General features: G+C 37.6%; 2 protein-coding genes across 2 annotated transcripts in view; both read left to right on the top strand.

Annotated features, from left to right (window-relative positions):
- The window catches only part of LOC140168531 (hydroxyproline dehydrogenase-like), a 26,868-nt gene extending 14,678 nt beyond the window's left edge, over positions 1–12,190 (top strand). Inside the window, exons 6-10 of the mRNA XM_072191931.1 lie at positions 1,457–1,603; positions 2,402–2,531; positions 3,194–3,344; positions 9,463–9,551; positions 10,053–12,190. Coding sequence (XP_072048032.1) covers positions 1,457–1,603; positions 2,402–2,531; positions 3,194–3,344; positions 9,463–9,551; positions 10,053–10,228 — 693 coding nt within the window. The 3' untranslated portion in view covers positions 10,229–12,190. The remainder of the gene's footprint in view (positions 1–1,456; positions 1,604–2,401; positions 2,532–3,193; positions 3,345–9,462; positions 9,552–10,052) is intronic.
- Positions 11,568–15,781, top strand: LOC140167770 (uncharacterized). Its single transcript, XM_072191061.1, has 3 exons — positions 11,568–11,590; positions 14,252–14,495; positions 14,942–15,781. Exons 1-3 carry the CDS (start codon positions 11,568–11,570, stop codon positions 15,779–15,781), a joined length of 1,107 nt encoding a protein of 368 aa, XP_072047162.1.

Below are 15,781 nucleotides of genomic sequence, written 5' to 3'. Positions count from 1 at the left end.
AATGAATGAACGAATGAATTTTTTTTGGTTACTTCGACCAACAGTACCGAGTCTTTCCCTTTAAGTCAATATATAATTTTGATAAATCCGAGTCGGTCAATAAATTGTTTTGCCTTTAATCAAGCATCATTCAAGCAATAAATCAAATAATTTTAAAATAAAACATCAATAAATGCTCTTTGATCAGTTTAAATCCATTTATGTTACATCCAATTTTGTATAATTATTAACCACTAGGCGGTTACCCATATTTGGCGGTTCTCGGCTGGGCGCGATTACCTGGCTGATGGTGACTGTACCCACCAAGTTTCATGCCCATATGACAGTTTTTACTAATTTGACCTCTGATGACCCCAAAATGACCTTCCAAAAATTTGGCTCTAAATGTTGACTGTACCCACCAAGTTTCATGCCCATACAACAGTTTTTACTAATTTGACCTCGGATGACCCGTGGATGACCTCGGATGACCCCAAAATGACCTTCCAAAAATTTGGCTCTCAATGTTGTCTATACCCATCAAGTTTCATGCCCCTACAACAGTTTTTACTAATTTGACCTCAAATGACCTGTGGGTGACCTTGGATGACCCCAAAATGACCTTTCAAAATTTTGGCTCTAAATGTTGTCTGTACCCACCAAGTGTCATGCCGTATGACAGTTTTAGTAATTTGACCTCAGATGACCCCTGGGTGACCTTGGGTGACCTCTAAATGACCTTCCAAAATTTTAGCTCTGAATGTTGACTGTACCTACCAAGTTTCATGCCCATACGACACTTTTTAGTAATTTGACCTCAGATGACCCCTGGGAGGGGGCCCTGGGGTCAGATGACTTAACGAACCTAAACTTCTTCTTGCCAGGACAGAACTAAACCCACCCACTGAGTTTGGGCCCCGTACGACCTACTACAGCCTCACACAACAGTTTTAGTAATTTGACCTCAAATGACCCCTGGGGGGGGACCCCGGGTCAGATGACTTAACAAACATAAACTTCTTCTTGCCAGGACAGAACTACACCCACCCACCGAGTTTGGGCCCCGTACGACCTATGACGGCCTCACATTAGCAGTCACAGACAGACAGACAAACAGATCTACAGACCAACAGATCTACAGAGAATAGCATATTATTATATAGATGTTAACCATTTTATTTGTATTTCCACCTTTAATGGTTGATTTCTATATGTGACATGATCAAGGGGAATGAGTCACATGTCGACCCTGGTCAAAAATGAGTTTTACATATGTTTCTAAAGAGGATATTTAGGCTTTCATAAACTGAAAACCCCATGTTGATACAACTTTTCTTTGCTGAGTTACACCAATTTATCAATCGCTAAAAACAATATAAAACAAAGGAATTTGAACACTTTCTTTCCCAATATCTTTAAATCAATATTAGCAACATCCGACTCATTTCCCTTGATCGTGTCACATATTTGTTTTTAGCATTCTGTTAACAGAGGTGTCAAGATTCTGGTTGATGCAGAGAGAACCAACATCAACCCTGGTATGACAATGTTGACGCTGGCACTGATGGCTAAATATAACAGACAATATCCACATATATGGAATACATATCAGTGTTATCTCAAGGTAGGAAGATTACTGGGTAAAGGGGACAGACAAACAAACAAAGAAAGAAAGAAACAAACATACCAAGATTCTGGTTGATGCAGAGAGAACCAACATCAACCCTGGTATGACAATGTTGACGCTGGCACTGATGGCTAAATATAACAGACAATATCCACATATATGGAATACATATCAGTGTTATCTTAAGGTAGGAAGATTACTGATTAAAGGGATAAACAAACAAACAAACAAACAAATACACCATAATTCTGCTGAGGATGATGCAGAGAGAACCAACATCAACCATCAATCGATTTTGGGAGATTTTAGATTTTGTTATTTTGGTCCAGTTTTTGTGACAATACTTTGCACCCAAAATAAGTGGATAAAATATATATCCTAAGCCAAGCCTTCCCCTCCCATGCCCCCTGGTACTGCCACTGAAAAATTTTTCACCCAATAATAGTAAGGCACCTTACATAACTGTAAAATTAAAAAGAGAAATTCAGAAAAAAATCTAATACGGGAACTTACTTTTTGCATCTTTGCATCGGAACCATCAGACTTCATCTGGCAACTGACCCATTGGACATATTCACTTATTTCATGAAATGTCACAAAAAATGGACCAATATAGCGAAATCTAAAATTCCCCCAGACAGTGGCGGTCGCCAGGAATTTTTTTCCTGGGGGATGGGTTTTTACTGGGGGAAACAGGGGGGCAAGAGTTCTGACTGGGGGACACAGCCTCTATAGGGGGTGTATTGATTTCAACTGGAATAGTCCATTTTCACCATATTTGTTTGTCCATTTCAGTCTGCCTATGACAATGTACTACAAAGTATGGCAATATGTGAGCAAGGAGGCTTTGGGTTTGGGGCTAAGATAGTCAGAGGGGCATATATGGATCACGAACGGAATGATGCTAAGAAACAAAACACAGAAGGTATGTAGGGTGTGGATGTATGTTTGAGGAGGGGTGTGGTGGGTGAGGATGGGGGTTATATGTGTGAAATTAAGGCTTTGGGTTTGGTGCCAAGGTTGTCAGAGGAGCATACATAGATCAGGAATGGAATGATGCTAAGAAACAAAACATACAAGGTATATATGGGTTTGGGGGTGGGTGTGGCAATATGTGAGTAAGGAGGCTTTGGTTTTCAGGTGCTAAGATTGTCAGAGGAGCACACATGGATCAGGAATGAAATGTCATGCTGAGAAACAAAACACAAGATATGTAGGGGTGTTTGGGGGATGGGTGTGTGTGGGTGACGGTTGGGGTTTGTGTGTGATATTGAGATTGAGAAATATTGTGCTCACAAGTTTTTATTAATGCAAATTAGCATATTTTGTGACAAAAACCTAATGGAATTTGAAGACCCCTCAATTGCCACCCATCTAACAAATCACATCACTATACGCTTTACCAGTTCCAAAGATTACACCCACAGGATCAGATGGACTGACAGATTGGCACAAATGATGGACGGATGGATGGATGGATAACCAGGAAACATAATACCTCCGGTGGAGGCATAAAAATAAAGATGATTCTAATACTGGGTGAAATTCAAGCCCTGAATTTTGCCATTTCTAATTTTGCCATTTCAGATCCCATCAATCCCTCGTGGGAGGCAACCAATGACATGTATGACAAAGTCACCAACTATTTATTGGAATATCTACATGAACATGGCGCCTCCAAATGCAACGTAATCATCGCTTCTCATAATGAAGAGTCAGTCTTAAAGGCCACTCAAAGGTAAGATTGGTTATACAGGCTGTGACAAAGTGATTGGTACCAATGAGTTTCGAGAAATTTGAAAGACTATCATGACTATGGACAACATCAAAATGCAACATAAAATTTTGGATCAATTTGGAGCCATATCCAACCTCACCCGCAATCTCATAGTACGTCTAGCATCTTTTCTGATTGGCCAATCGTCGTCATCATAAAATGACTGAGAATTGGCTGTCAATCAGCGCTGGGCATCAGTGCATGCAGCGGTTGATGGACAGTTATGCGGTTACATAAATCCACACAACGTAAGTGAGTACACGCTGCGAGCCGCTGACATGAAAGGCGATATCAGATGATTGGCGCTTTAGTGGCTGCTAAGCTAGCGTTTATTTTACGTTTTCGGTATCTACAAATAGTGGAAGGCTTGTGATGTTTAGTGTCAGTTACATAAGTCACATCCTATAGCCAATTGAAAACAGTTTGATTTGGAAATTCATTAACCAATCAGCGATCGTTATTTCGGGTTGTCACCAGACGGTTTGTTTAGTGATGAAGGAACACAAACTGGCTGGGACCGAGACAATCCCCCCCCGACAAAACCAAATTTTGTTGATGACCTGTACCCGAGGGGGATTTCATCCCCATATTTGGGCAATTTCAATGTATAAATACAAGAATCCTGGGGTGTGTGATCCTAAGATTACACCGGAATTTAGTAGAAAATGTTTCTTCTCTCTAACAGCCTAAAATACGATGCAATTTCCCAATTGACAAAAACCTATGGGGACATGCAAACTGATGATTTCAAACAGGAAGTCACCGTACCCACAATGCTCTGGTGATCTGCGACCCCCATAATCAGATAATGCTAAAATCTTAATTTTGTTCCCCATGTGGATGAAGAAAAAGCTTGGCATAACTGGAGGGCAAAGGGGAAGCTGCCCTTATGAGATGTCTTGGCCCCTCCTCCTGTGGGATTGCTGACCATGCACCCTGAAAAAATTGTCAGTGCCCAGCTGTGTTCGAAATATGCACTCTTGTCCAAAAATCACTGGGGACAACCATATTGAGCTATATGTACTTATCCCCTAGACAACCACTATTTGGTTTCTTTGCACTCAAAAACATGACTTATATATTTTTGGGACATGCTTTAGTTGTCCTCGGGACAACCTCCATACTTTCCTTGTTTCGGACACTGGTGCCCAGTGGCGTGTCCAGGGGGGCTTTGGGTGCTGAAGCCCTCTGCACTTTGTTGAAAATCATGTAAAATCAGCCATTTTTTGGCGATTTTAGCCATTAATTGTCCATGCCAGAGAGATCCAGGCAATATGACAAAATCTGGGAACATGAAGGTTGGCCAAATCGGTTCATACTTTGTAAGATTGATGTACTGGATGACATATTTTCACATGCCAGACTAGACCCACCTGACCCCCTGGGTAGGGAGATATGGGTACCCCCTAATTTGGGGCTTTTGACACAGGTAAATTGCTGTGAAAACAGTTGAAAAATGGCAAAGTTTATGAAGTTATTTTTCTATCAGCAACTTTTCGATTGGATTTTATTTTGAAATATTTGTCAAGAGCATAGTTTATTTGTAATATAGAACTTAAAATTGCAATGATTGGGGTCTTGGGTTTTCAGGAGGGGGGTCATCAATGTTACCCCTCTTTAACAATAATAAAAAATGTAAAAAAAGGGTAATTTTTAAAGCCCTTTTATGAAAATATACATCTTAAATATTGATTTTTTTTCATGTCAACATTTTGAGGCTATATTGGTCTACTCCAAACAATAAATGGTAGATTCAGGTGTGTAACGTATTTGCATAAAATTGGGGTTTCTAGACAGTATTTTCGCCTAATAAATTTCTTGAAAATGATATTGCAAGTCTAAAAATTGGAGGAAACTGAATGTGACAATTCTATTTTTAGTCTTAAAATGCTTAAAATGTTTTCATATGGTGACATTGTTTTAGATTTTTCTAAACAGAATCATGTCAAGTCTGCAGAAGTGTTTCTAAATACAAAACAATTCATATTTAGCTCTCTTAGTAAAAATACTAAAATACAAAACAGAAATACTGAATACAAGACTACCTTGTGATAAACCATGATGAACAAAATTGCAATATAAATGTAGGTCCATTATGTAGGCCTATTGTGTATGCATTTTTAATTAAATATCATTATATTGTTTTTCTATATTAATAAAAAGTATGCCTAAAAGCCCTCAAAGTTGTGAGTAAGAAACTATGATATTAGTTGGCTACTGTGATAATAGCTGATAACTAACATAAATCACAAGAGTTTATAAAGGAGTAAGTTAATCATTTCTAATAAATTGGATCACAGTTTACATTCACAAATAATTATTCTAGAAACACTATACTGCAAGTGCCCAAAATTTTAGCCATAGGATGTAGTTCTAGTAGGCCTAGCTAGTAGCGGGGCAGATATGGTCTTTTATGATCTTCAATTTCATGCTATACTGCTTGAACTGCAACTGCCTTATAAATACTGAAGTATTCACTAAATCAAACCAGGATTTTATTCAATTACAATCGCAAAACGATTGTACTGTTTTTGGACAGTTCTTCTTTCTTTCTTTCTTCTGTCAAACTTGTAATGAGCCATCGTAGCCATATGCTATAGGCCAATGTAACCATATTTGGTCACAAGGACCAATGGGTGGGGCACAAATGTTACATAACCAACTCGGGGTCAAAGGTCATCCAAAGGTCATTATGGCCAAAATGGGATTTTCACTCAAAATGCTTCTTCTTCCACAAATTACATAGCACAATGACGTCACGTGAATACCAGCATCGGCTTTAGCTAATGTCTAAAAGTTGAACAAAGAATTGAGGTCAAAGGTCATTAAGGGGGTAAAATCTTATAATTGCATTATCTCAACATCCGTAAGGGGTATGGGGCTCAAACTCGGTGACAACAAATCTCATTTTACAGGGGTCAGGGCAAAGGTGATGCAGAGGTCAAATTTTAAAAATGCATTTTCTATACATCTGTAAGGGGTACGGGACTCAAACTCTGTGACAACAAACATAATGACTAGGGGAATATTTTGGAACACTTTGCAGGGGTCAGATCAAAGGTTATCCGGGGTCAAATCTTATCATTTCTTTTTCTGGACATCTGTGAGGGGTATGGGGCTCAAACTCAGTGACAACAAACCTCATGACCAGAAAAACATTTTGCACGGGTCAGGTCAAAGGTCATGCAGAGGTCAAATTTTAGAAATGTATTTTTTGGACATCTGTCTGGAATGTAATTCATAGACCTACATTTACATGTGAGATATACAGGTTGTATTAAAACGATTGGTACCAATCCATATTTTGTTTATTTAAAAGCAAACTTCTTGGAACATCATGATATCAGACATGTTATGTTATTTGTTCCTGCGAATAAAATAACCTAGATAACTTGCACAGTCATAAAATGACCTTTGAATGCTTCTGCATGCATCTTTGAGCTGGAAATAATATAACTGCAAGACATCATAAATACTTGAGAAGTAAAACATGTTTGATGTATATGATTTAATCAAAGTATCTATTCTGGCTGGAATACTTAGATTGTGCTTGAAATATTTGAGGTATAAAATTGTATACTTTTCAATAAAATACTGGGTAAGTTGGGATGAGTTGTTCTATATTATCATGATTATCAGGATCAAAAATATCAATGGACGATTGAGAGTAAATTCCAAGAATCTTGTCTTTTTTTTTTTTTTTTTTAAAAAGTAACAGATTTCCATTTGAGATACCCAAAATTAATATTATGAGTATCCTGCTTTGTTTTTTTCTTTTGTGGTTACTTTGTAACTTGTTAATAGACATTTTCAACAATGCCACGATAATTGTATTTCAAACACCAGTATGAGGTAACATTTTGTTTTCTTACATTATATTATTTATAGGCTGATTGTGATATTTGTAAACAAAGCAAATAAGTGCACAGCCAATCTACGTTGTGACAATTTGTAGATGGCTTAGAGGAATGTAACTTTGCACTTTCAGCTCCAAACAAGATCTTTAGATGTCAAGTCAACTCGAAAATAATGTTGACACTTGTTGCTGAAGCAAATGAACCTCAAGATCTACATAAGAATATTTATTCTTATGATACTATTCTTGCATAAGATTCTGGCATAAATCATGTTCATTCGATTTTAGTATACGTGCAACATGGCATAATGCATGAAAGACATACGATATCTTTCAGCTCTATGATTGTTAAATCAAATGAGATATAGAAACATCTACATTTTAAAGGTTTAGCAATGTTTAATTTTCCATTTATTATCAGCTTGGTAACTTTAGTCAACTTTATAATGAAGAAATACCTTAAAAGACATGTGCTTCCTTAACGGAGATTTTCAGTTTTGTGATCTTGCTAAAATATTATAGAAACACTGAATTTTCTATTAAACCAAGCAACACCATCCAAAGATAATCTGATTTGTTTCCCACATACTAGGCCTACAGCCTAAGGTTGGTTCATTTGGAGGAAGATCAAAACAAAATAAAATTTGGATGTATATTCTATTATAGAATGCTTGTGAATTCATTTAATAAAAATTTTAAAGAAGTTCTGAGGGAGGCCAAATGATAGGGGTTGCTTGAATTATTATTTGTTAACTATAATATTCACTAGAATGTATAAGGTATAATGAGGTAATAATTGTATTACAATTATATTGTATATTACAATCGTTAAAAACAAAGCAAATAAGTCATGGTCTACGTTGTGACAATTTGAGAAGGCTCCGATCGTTATCAACATTTCCAAAAGCAGCGTGAAAACAACAATACATGGATCTTAATGTAGCGATTCCTCAAAGCAACATTGCACTTTCAGTTCCATACAACTTCTTATGTGTAAGCTATAGAATATCATTTTGACACTTGCCTGTCCTCAGCTACATGTAGTACAATTAGGCGTCGAAAAGAACGGTAACATGCAAAGTATCATCATGATTATGCACTAATAAAAAACTGAATTGCTAGGTCTATAATAACTCATATTTATATGTTGATGCTAAGTAATGTTGTATGATCATGATTTAAATCCTAAGGGAGTGCTGCTTACCAAATAATTGTTTATTTCTTACTTTTGTTTGAATCTGTTCATAAACGGTTTGTTCAATCAAACTGTTCTTTAAAATTCCTGAGTGTTTGACCAAGTATTTTAGGTTTTTCTCATTTTAGATCAAATAAAATCTAGAAACACTTAACTTTTAGTAACATTTTGCTTTTGTTATCCATGATATTAAAGTTTTAAACCTTACACAACATAATAACCAGCTCTAAATAAAGTATGTAGTTGAAATAATCACATATTTCATTAATATTACAATATTTTCAGTTTGTAATATTGCTAAAATACCACATAGAAACACTGTATTTTCTAAAAAAAGCAACACCGCCCCAAGATATTCTAATTTGTTTCTCACAGCCACATGTTGGGTCACTCTAATGACACCAACAAAAATTCAAAAATTTGATGTATATTTTTTATATTTGCATTTGAATTCATCAACTAAAAATTCAATTTTTTAAGACATTTTGAGGGGGGTATGTTTAGACACCCCCTAGAGCCAAATGATAGGGGTTGGTTGAATGTGAATTGTTCCCTGTAATGCCCGGGGTAGATGTTTCCTACAAATACTTAATTTACTTAAATAACTTCAACCAAAAAAAAAAAATGAGAATACAAAATTGGCTTAAATTCAGGAAAAATTCATCCATTTTAAGGGTGTAGATTGTACCAAAACAAATAAGGGCTATAAACCCTTAACAAGGGGGGTCAGAATCCTGAAAAAGTTTCAGTGAGAATGTTTCATCAAACACCCCTACTACACCAAATATGGGCAAATTCGGACAACCTTGATGTTCCTGCCACTGCCTGGCTTTCTCCGGCATGATCAATTAAGCCCCCTGCATAAAGAGGGGCTGAGCCCCCCGCAGGAAAAGATCATGGACACGCCGGTGGTGCCTCCTTGAAAGTTACCTCCTCCCTGTTGCCCCTCCCCAGGAAAAAAAGTCCTGGCTAAGTCACTATTTTGACATGGCTTTGCTCACCCAGACTCGTTTATTTCCATATTTCAGGATGAAGGATCTAGGCATTCCAGTGACATCAACAGCAGCCGTGTTTGGGCAAATCTACGGCATGTGTGATCATGTGTCTTATATACTAGGTGAGTACTCGGCATACAAAATTTTTTAGTTTTTGTTTCGGCCAAAATGTTTTTATAACATTTTGTTGGGTTATATAAAGGTCATGAAAACATTTTTAAATTGTTTTATATGAAAAATACTACAACTGCATTTTTATTGTAAAATATTTGTTGGCAAACATGAATACAAAATATAACATGTTAAAATGTTTTGTGTTAAGTTTTCTGAATGTTGGCTATCAAAAGTTTTTGCTAGCCATTTTAACATGGCTAAGCTTTGAAGGTAAACCAAATCATTCATTCTTACAAGTTGACAATGGTATAGGTAGTGGGTGTGTTGCTGATGGGGTTAATAGCTGTTAATTGCCGCAAAGCACTGTTCGTTGCACTTGTGCAACACAGGGGGTATGAGGGGGATGTGCCCTCATAAAGCGTAATTTGCCATTTTTCCATTATTCCATGCTGGAACCCCCCTGGCCACAGGCCTATTACATAAACAATCAATTTCTGTTTGCTATACAGGTAAGGCTGGCTACCACATGTACAAATCCATCCCGTTTGGTGGAGTGAATGATGTTTTGCCATATCTGTCTCGCCGTGCGCAAGAAAACAAAACCGTCTTTCACCGATTGACAAAAGAAAAGCACATGATACAAGAAGAACTTGGAAATAGATTCCGCAAAGGAAGAACCAAGTAGAAACACTGATGTGATGGGGAAGAAGAAACTAGAAACACTGAGGTGATGGAAAAGAAGAAACTAGAAACACTGAGGTGATGGGGGAAGAAGTAACTAGAAATACTTATCACCTTTGTAATAAAACCTGAATGCCTTCGCAATTGTATTACTGATGACGTATTATTGATGTGTGCATCTCTTGTGCGCAATCCAACCAGATTCAACGTATGCATCTACGAATCTGGTTAAAGGAGTATTTCGTGATCCTAGCATCCTCTTGTTATGACATTTTTCAGTAGATATCCACGAAAAAAGCTTATTTCCAAAATTTCAGTTGATTCCGATTTTGCATTTGCGAGTTATGCATGATTATGACGTGTGTTACACTGCTCCATAGGCCACTGTTGTAATTTCGTTCTGATATACCAGAACGTAATTCAAATTTGACGATATATTTTCTAAACAAATTAATCTGCAAGAAATATTTTGTACATAAACATTATTTAGCCAAAGGATTCCAGTGGTATAAAAATCTCAACTTCAACTTTTTTGGAGAAAAATGAGGCTGTGGATCACGAAATGCCCTTTTAAAGATATGAGCATTAATTATATGTCAACTGGCATCCTTGTGTTTGCTGCATGTATTGGACATCTGCTGTTGTGTTCAATCGCCGCCGGTACTTACCCAGCAAACACAGATATTTTTTTTGAAATGTTATGGACGTGGTGTAAATACTTTGTGGTTTTGGTCAAAACATTTTAATAACATTTAAATGTCTGATTATATAACATGAAAACATGAAAACATGAAAACATGAGAACATTGCAATGTTTAATATGTCATTGCAAAATATATGTTGTGCAAAATATTTTGCCAACAATTAATAACATCATGTTAGAATATTTTGCAAGTTTTCTAAAATGTTTTCTGAAGGTTATTAAAATGTTTTATATCCTTTATATAACCCAACATTTAAACATTTTCTGTAAAACGTTTTGTGTTTGCTGGGTATGTATCCAAAAAGTGGGTTAACCAGGCTGGATTTAGGGACCGTTCATTATTTCTACTGGGGCACGGGGCAGGAGAAGATAGAAAGTAACTGTCGAAAACTATATGACCCCCCCCCCTTCTGCGATAAATAAGCCCGGGTTTGAAGCTCCAGGGTTTTTGAGATGCAAAATCATATGACCCCCCTTTCAATAACTAAACAATCATCTGATCCCCCTTTTTCGCCTGCCTGACAAAAAAAATCATCTGACCCTCTTTTTGCCTGCCTGACAAAAAATCATCTGAGCCCCCATGTATTCTCCCGGCCCCTCCGCTCCGGTAGAAATAATGAACGGTCCCTTAGCATCATAGATGCATTGGAAACGCAATGCATGGTAAGTTATAGTAGGTTAGATTTCATAAGAGTAAATTATGATAAGTATTCATAGTACATTTACATTGGGCTCTTCCAGATGAAATCTATACACCCCCTGGTGAAGACATGACTTTAATCTTCTATACAGGGGGTGTAGATTTCAAATGGAGTCACCCATTCAGGTAACTCCATTTGAAATTCACACTCCCTGTGTGGAAGATCAAAGTCATGTCTTCACCAGGGGGTGTATAGTTTTCATCTGGAAGAGCCCATAATTTATCAGTCTGGTCCATGACAAATTGAGAGTTTAGGACCAGAAGGCCCTCTCTGCAATAGCTGCCTCATAGACATTTGGATAATTCCAGCATTCTATAGTGTACACCAGGTGTCATATCTTTACATGTCATGTAAAGATATGACACCTGGCAGCTATTGCAGGTAGGGATTTCTTTCCCTAAACCCTCAAAGTATAAGTTGGTAGCTAACATTGACAAAGTCATCAGTGATAGTCTCCATGTTGTATTCTGAGATATCAACATTTTCAACAACTCTTCCTATACCTTTGTACAGGAGCCAACCGTTGTTAAACCGTGATGAACCCACACTTTTACTCTAGCGTATACGCTGTGAAGCGAGACTTACGTGTTACGCGAGAGCGTAAAATTCGTCATGCCTGGAACCTTTGTGCGTATGCCAGCTTACAAGTTGAATTCAGTATTTTTCAGGTAGCGGCTAAACATTGCTGATATCAAAAGAGAAATCATCAAAGTTTTTGTAAGGCTGAGTGGCAATGATGAACTGACATTCCTCGTAAAATAATCGTGAATTATACGATATTTAGCTTCTTGTCGTTGTTGAAAGGATTCAATCATGTTTCACCGTTGTTCATCACCGTTTAACAGCAGCGTTTGCGAGTTTACTTAGCTCGGGCAGCTAAAGCTGCCCTCGCTGGAAAATAAACCACACAGACAACGCTGCCGCATCGTTGTTAAACGGTGATGAACAACGGTGAAACATGATTGAATCCCTAAATGTTTCACTACCTGAAGAGAATTGATAAAAAATTTAATTGCCTCCAGATCACCTGGCTTTTATTAAAGCTAGAGGCAGTATATGACACACGTGGGTCAACGAGTTACATAAAAATGACCCTGTGTTGTATTTAGTTCCCAGGAAGTGAGATTTGCCTGAGGCAATTGTGGTTAAATATTGATCCCTCACTATAAGAGTTATTACCGTCGATTTGGTTGAAAAAGGAGGTGAGACATTTTCAATTTTGTTAAGGCAGTGAAACCCAATGAAGCTCGGATCACACAATTAAAACATATTTCAAGATAATTTTATAAACAATGTAAATGAAACCCCATCTATTCTATGTAAGTAGGGTTAGTTAGTCAGGATTATTTTTTATTTATAATTTTTTTCTAAAGATGCCAAATGACCTTTACAAATCACAGAAAGCTTTAAAAATCTGAAATTATTTGAAAAAATATAACTATTATATATATTCTCTGCAGCTGTTTTTTCTCTATATGAAGCTGTTTCCAAACATTTGTAAGTACCTAGAGTTAATAGTTTGTCAGTTTTTTTTTTATATAATTGTTTTTCAGGAGAGGCTAAATGACCTTACAAATCACAGATCTGAATTCTCCATTATGAAGTTACGTTGTTACCATGCATTTGCAGGCTACCACAAAAACCCCACTATTCTATATGTGGATAGCAGTGGCGGGCCAGAATTTTTAAGGGCAGGGGACATGGGGTGGGGGGCAAAGTGAATTTCGGGGGCAAAATCAACAAATTTTGTTCAAAATTACGTGGGACAGACAGACTTGCCAAGTATGGTTGGTTGGTTAGCATTTTTGTTCCTACTCGCTAAACAAAGTTTGGAAAGGGGACAATAAAATGAGCTCTTGATGTATGTCTGTATATAATATTAACCACCCTACAAATCACTTAAAGCTTGAAAAATTGAAATATTTTGTAAAACATTCATATTATAAAAAATTATATTCATATATATATTTTCTGCAGCAGCTGTTTTAGTATAGTATAAGTGTATATTATGAGGTTGTTTCGTTGGGGCGTAGCCAGCTTTGTTGGTGAGGGTGGGGTGGGGTGGGGGATGGGTGGCTAAATAAAAGTTTCTTCCCAGTTTTTGGTGGGATGGGGGTATTATCTGTGGGCTATATACCTTTACCATCACCTGAGGTTAATTTTTTGATTGAAATCCTCTCAGGTGAACAGGGTGGGGTAAAGGTGATGGGATAAGGTATAGGGTGGATGAGGGGTGGGGTGTAGTAGGGTTAAGAGTAAGTTTAATTTTTCACTTTGTGTATTATTTTGATGAAATACAATCATTTAATGTGTGAAAGGGGTTCATTAAAAGAATTGAAGGCATGCATGATCAATTGTTGTGTATGCCATCAAATTGATTAAGGATCCCCAAATGATATAGTTATATTAAGCATGTCACAAAAATATATATTTTGTTGCAGCTGAAGAAGTGTTAACCTTTTTGTGTTTTTTTTTTTCGCAATGTAAAATTCATAATTTTGTTATAAAATTGTAAATTCATACGTAGTGGTATAATTTAAATTAGAAGAATTTTTTGACTTCAACACTACTTAAAATTTGATCGCTTACCGGGAGCGCTTTCACAGTACCAACTGCCACACAGTACCAAATGGTTGAGAGTCTCGGAGTTTATCGCCCATGCGCAGAAGCGAGAACATGACCTGGTAAAGGATCGCCAAATTCGGAAGTTTGGACGTTTAAAAACAGAGAAAGAGAACGCCGATAATTTGGGTAAAGACGGTTTTACAGCGGATAAGAGGAGTAAAGACAAGTGGGTGGTGAATTTGTCATCTAGGAAGCTTACGCAGCCGGAAGTTAATGTGTTAGAACGCGGTCTTAACTTCGCGGTAAGTCCAGAAAGTTTGCCCATCAATGACATTGTAGTTGCCACTGAAAGTGCATGTAAACAAATTGCAAAGCGATAAAGCGGCTGAATTACGTGCTCGTGTTGTGAACATTGCAAAAAATGCTAAACCCCCGGTAAACAATATCAATAAGGCTGAGCGATCGGCGGTTGAATCTTTAAAGAAAGACACAAGCATCCAAATCTTGCCAGCTGATAAGGGAAGAGCAACTGTTGTGATAGACAATTCAGTGTATGAAGAGAAAGCTTTAGCTCTACTGCAAGATGAAAGTGTCTATGAGACTCTGAAAAAAGACCCCACTCAGAAATTTCAAAGCAGACTTATCAAGTTGCTAAAAGAACTCAAAGAAACAGGTGCGATAACTAGCAAGACATTGGGACTTATATCCTACCGTAGCTGATGTTCCCAGATTTTATGGTCTCATAAAGATACATAAAGCCGAGGCACCGTTAAGACCCATAGTGTCAAGCATCGGTGCTGTGACCTATAATCTTGCGAGGTTTGTTGCGGACATTATATCACCTTTGATAGGAAAAACGGAACATCACATCGTTAATTCTCAGGCCTTTGTTAACCAGATCAAAGACTTAAAAGTAGAGCCTGATGAGTCCATAGTGTCCTTTGACGTGTCGGCATTGTTCACTTCTATCCCGGTGAAAGAAGCTCTCGTTGTCGTTCGCAGTTTGTTGGAAAATGACGAAACCTGGAAAGTAGGGACAGCGGAAGATCTAGAGGTGGACGACATCATCAATCTCTTGAACTTTTGCTTAAGCACGACATATTTTGTGTTCAGAGAGAAATACTACCAACAGAAGGATGGATGCGCAATGGGCAGTCCTTGCAGTCCCCTGGTGGCCAACACGTATATGGAGTATTTTGAAAAGCGAGCTTTGTCATCCGCTCCTCATCCACCACGCATGTGGGTTCGCTATGTCGACGACACATTCTGCGTTATAAACACTTCGCACGTGGATGAATTTACAGATCACATAAATTCGCAAGATAATAACATTAAGTTCACCAGAGAGGAAGAGGAAGACAGGCAACTTCCTTTCCTAGACACTCTGATCGTGCGGGCTAGCGATGGCAGTGTGAAGGTCAAGATCTTTAGAAAACCAACTCACACTGACCAGTATTTAAGTTTCGCTTCCCACCACCCACTGGAGCACAAATTAAGTGTGATCAAGACATTGCTTTATAGGAGTGAAATTGTTACGGATCCGGAGGATAGAGCTGAGGAAATTGAACACGTAAAAGGAGCGCTCTGA

The sequence above is a fragment of the Amphiura filiformis genome, chromosome 13, assembly GCF_039555335.1.
Source record: "Amphiura filiformis chromosome 13, Afil_fr2py, whole genome shotgun sequence".
In the NCBI taxonomy this organism is placed as follows: Eukaryota; Metazoa; Echinodermata; class Ophiuroidea; order Amphilepidida; family Amphiuridae; genus Amphiura; species Amphiura filiformis.
This window is presented reverse-complemented; position numbering and strand designations above follow the sequence as displayed.

Bases quoted from the DNA above. Each gene is read 5' to 3' on its own strand.
- LOC140167770 (XM_072191061.1), top strand. From the start codon at position 11,568: ATGCATTGGAAACGCAATGCATG. The intron at 11,591-14,251 runs GTAAGTTATAGT...ACTGCCACACAG, and splicing joins CATTGGAAACGCAATGCATG to TACCAAATGGTTGAGAGTCT. The intron at 14,496-14,941 runs GTAAGTCCAGAA...GGTCTCATAAAG, and splicing joins AACGCGGTCTTAACTTCGCG to ATACATAAAGCCGAGGCACC.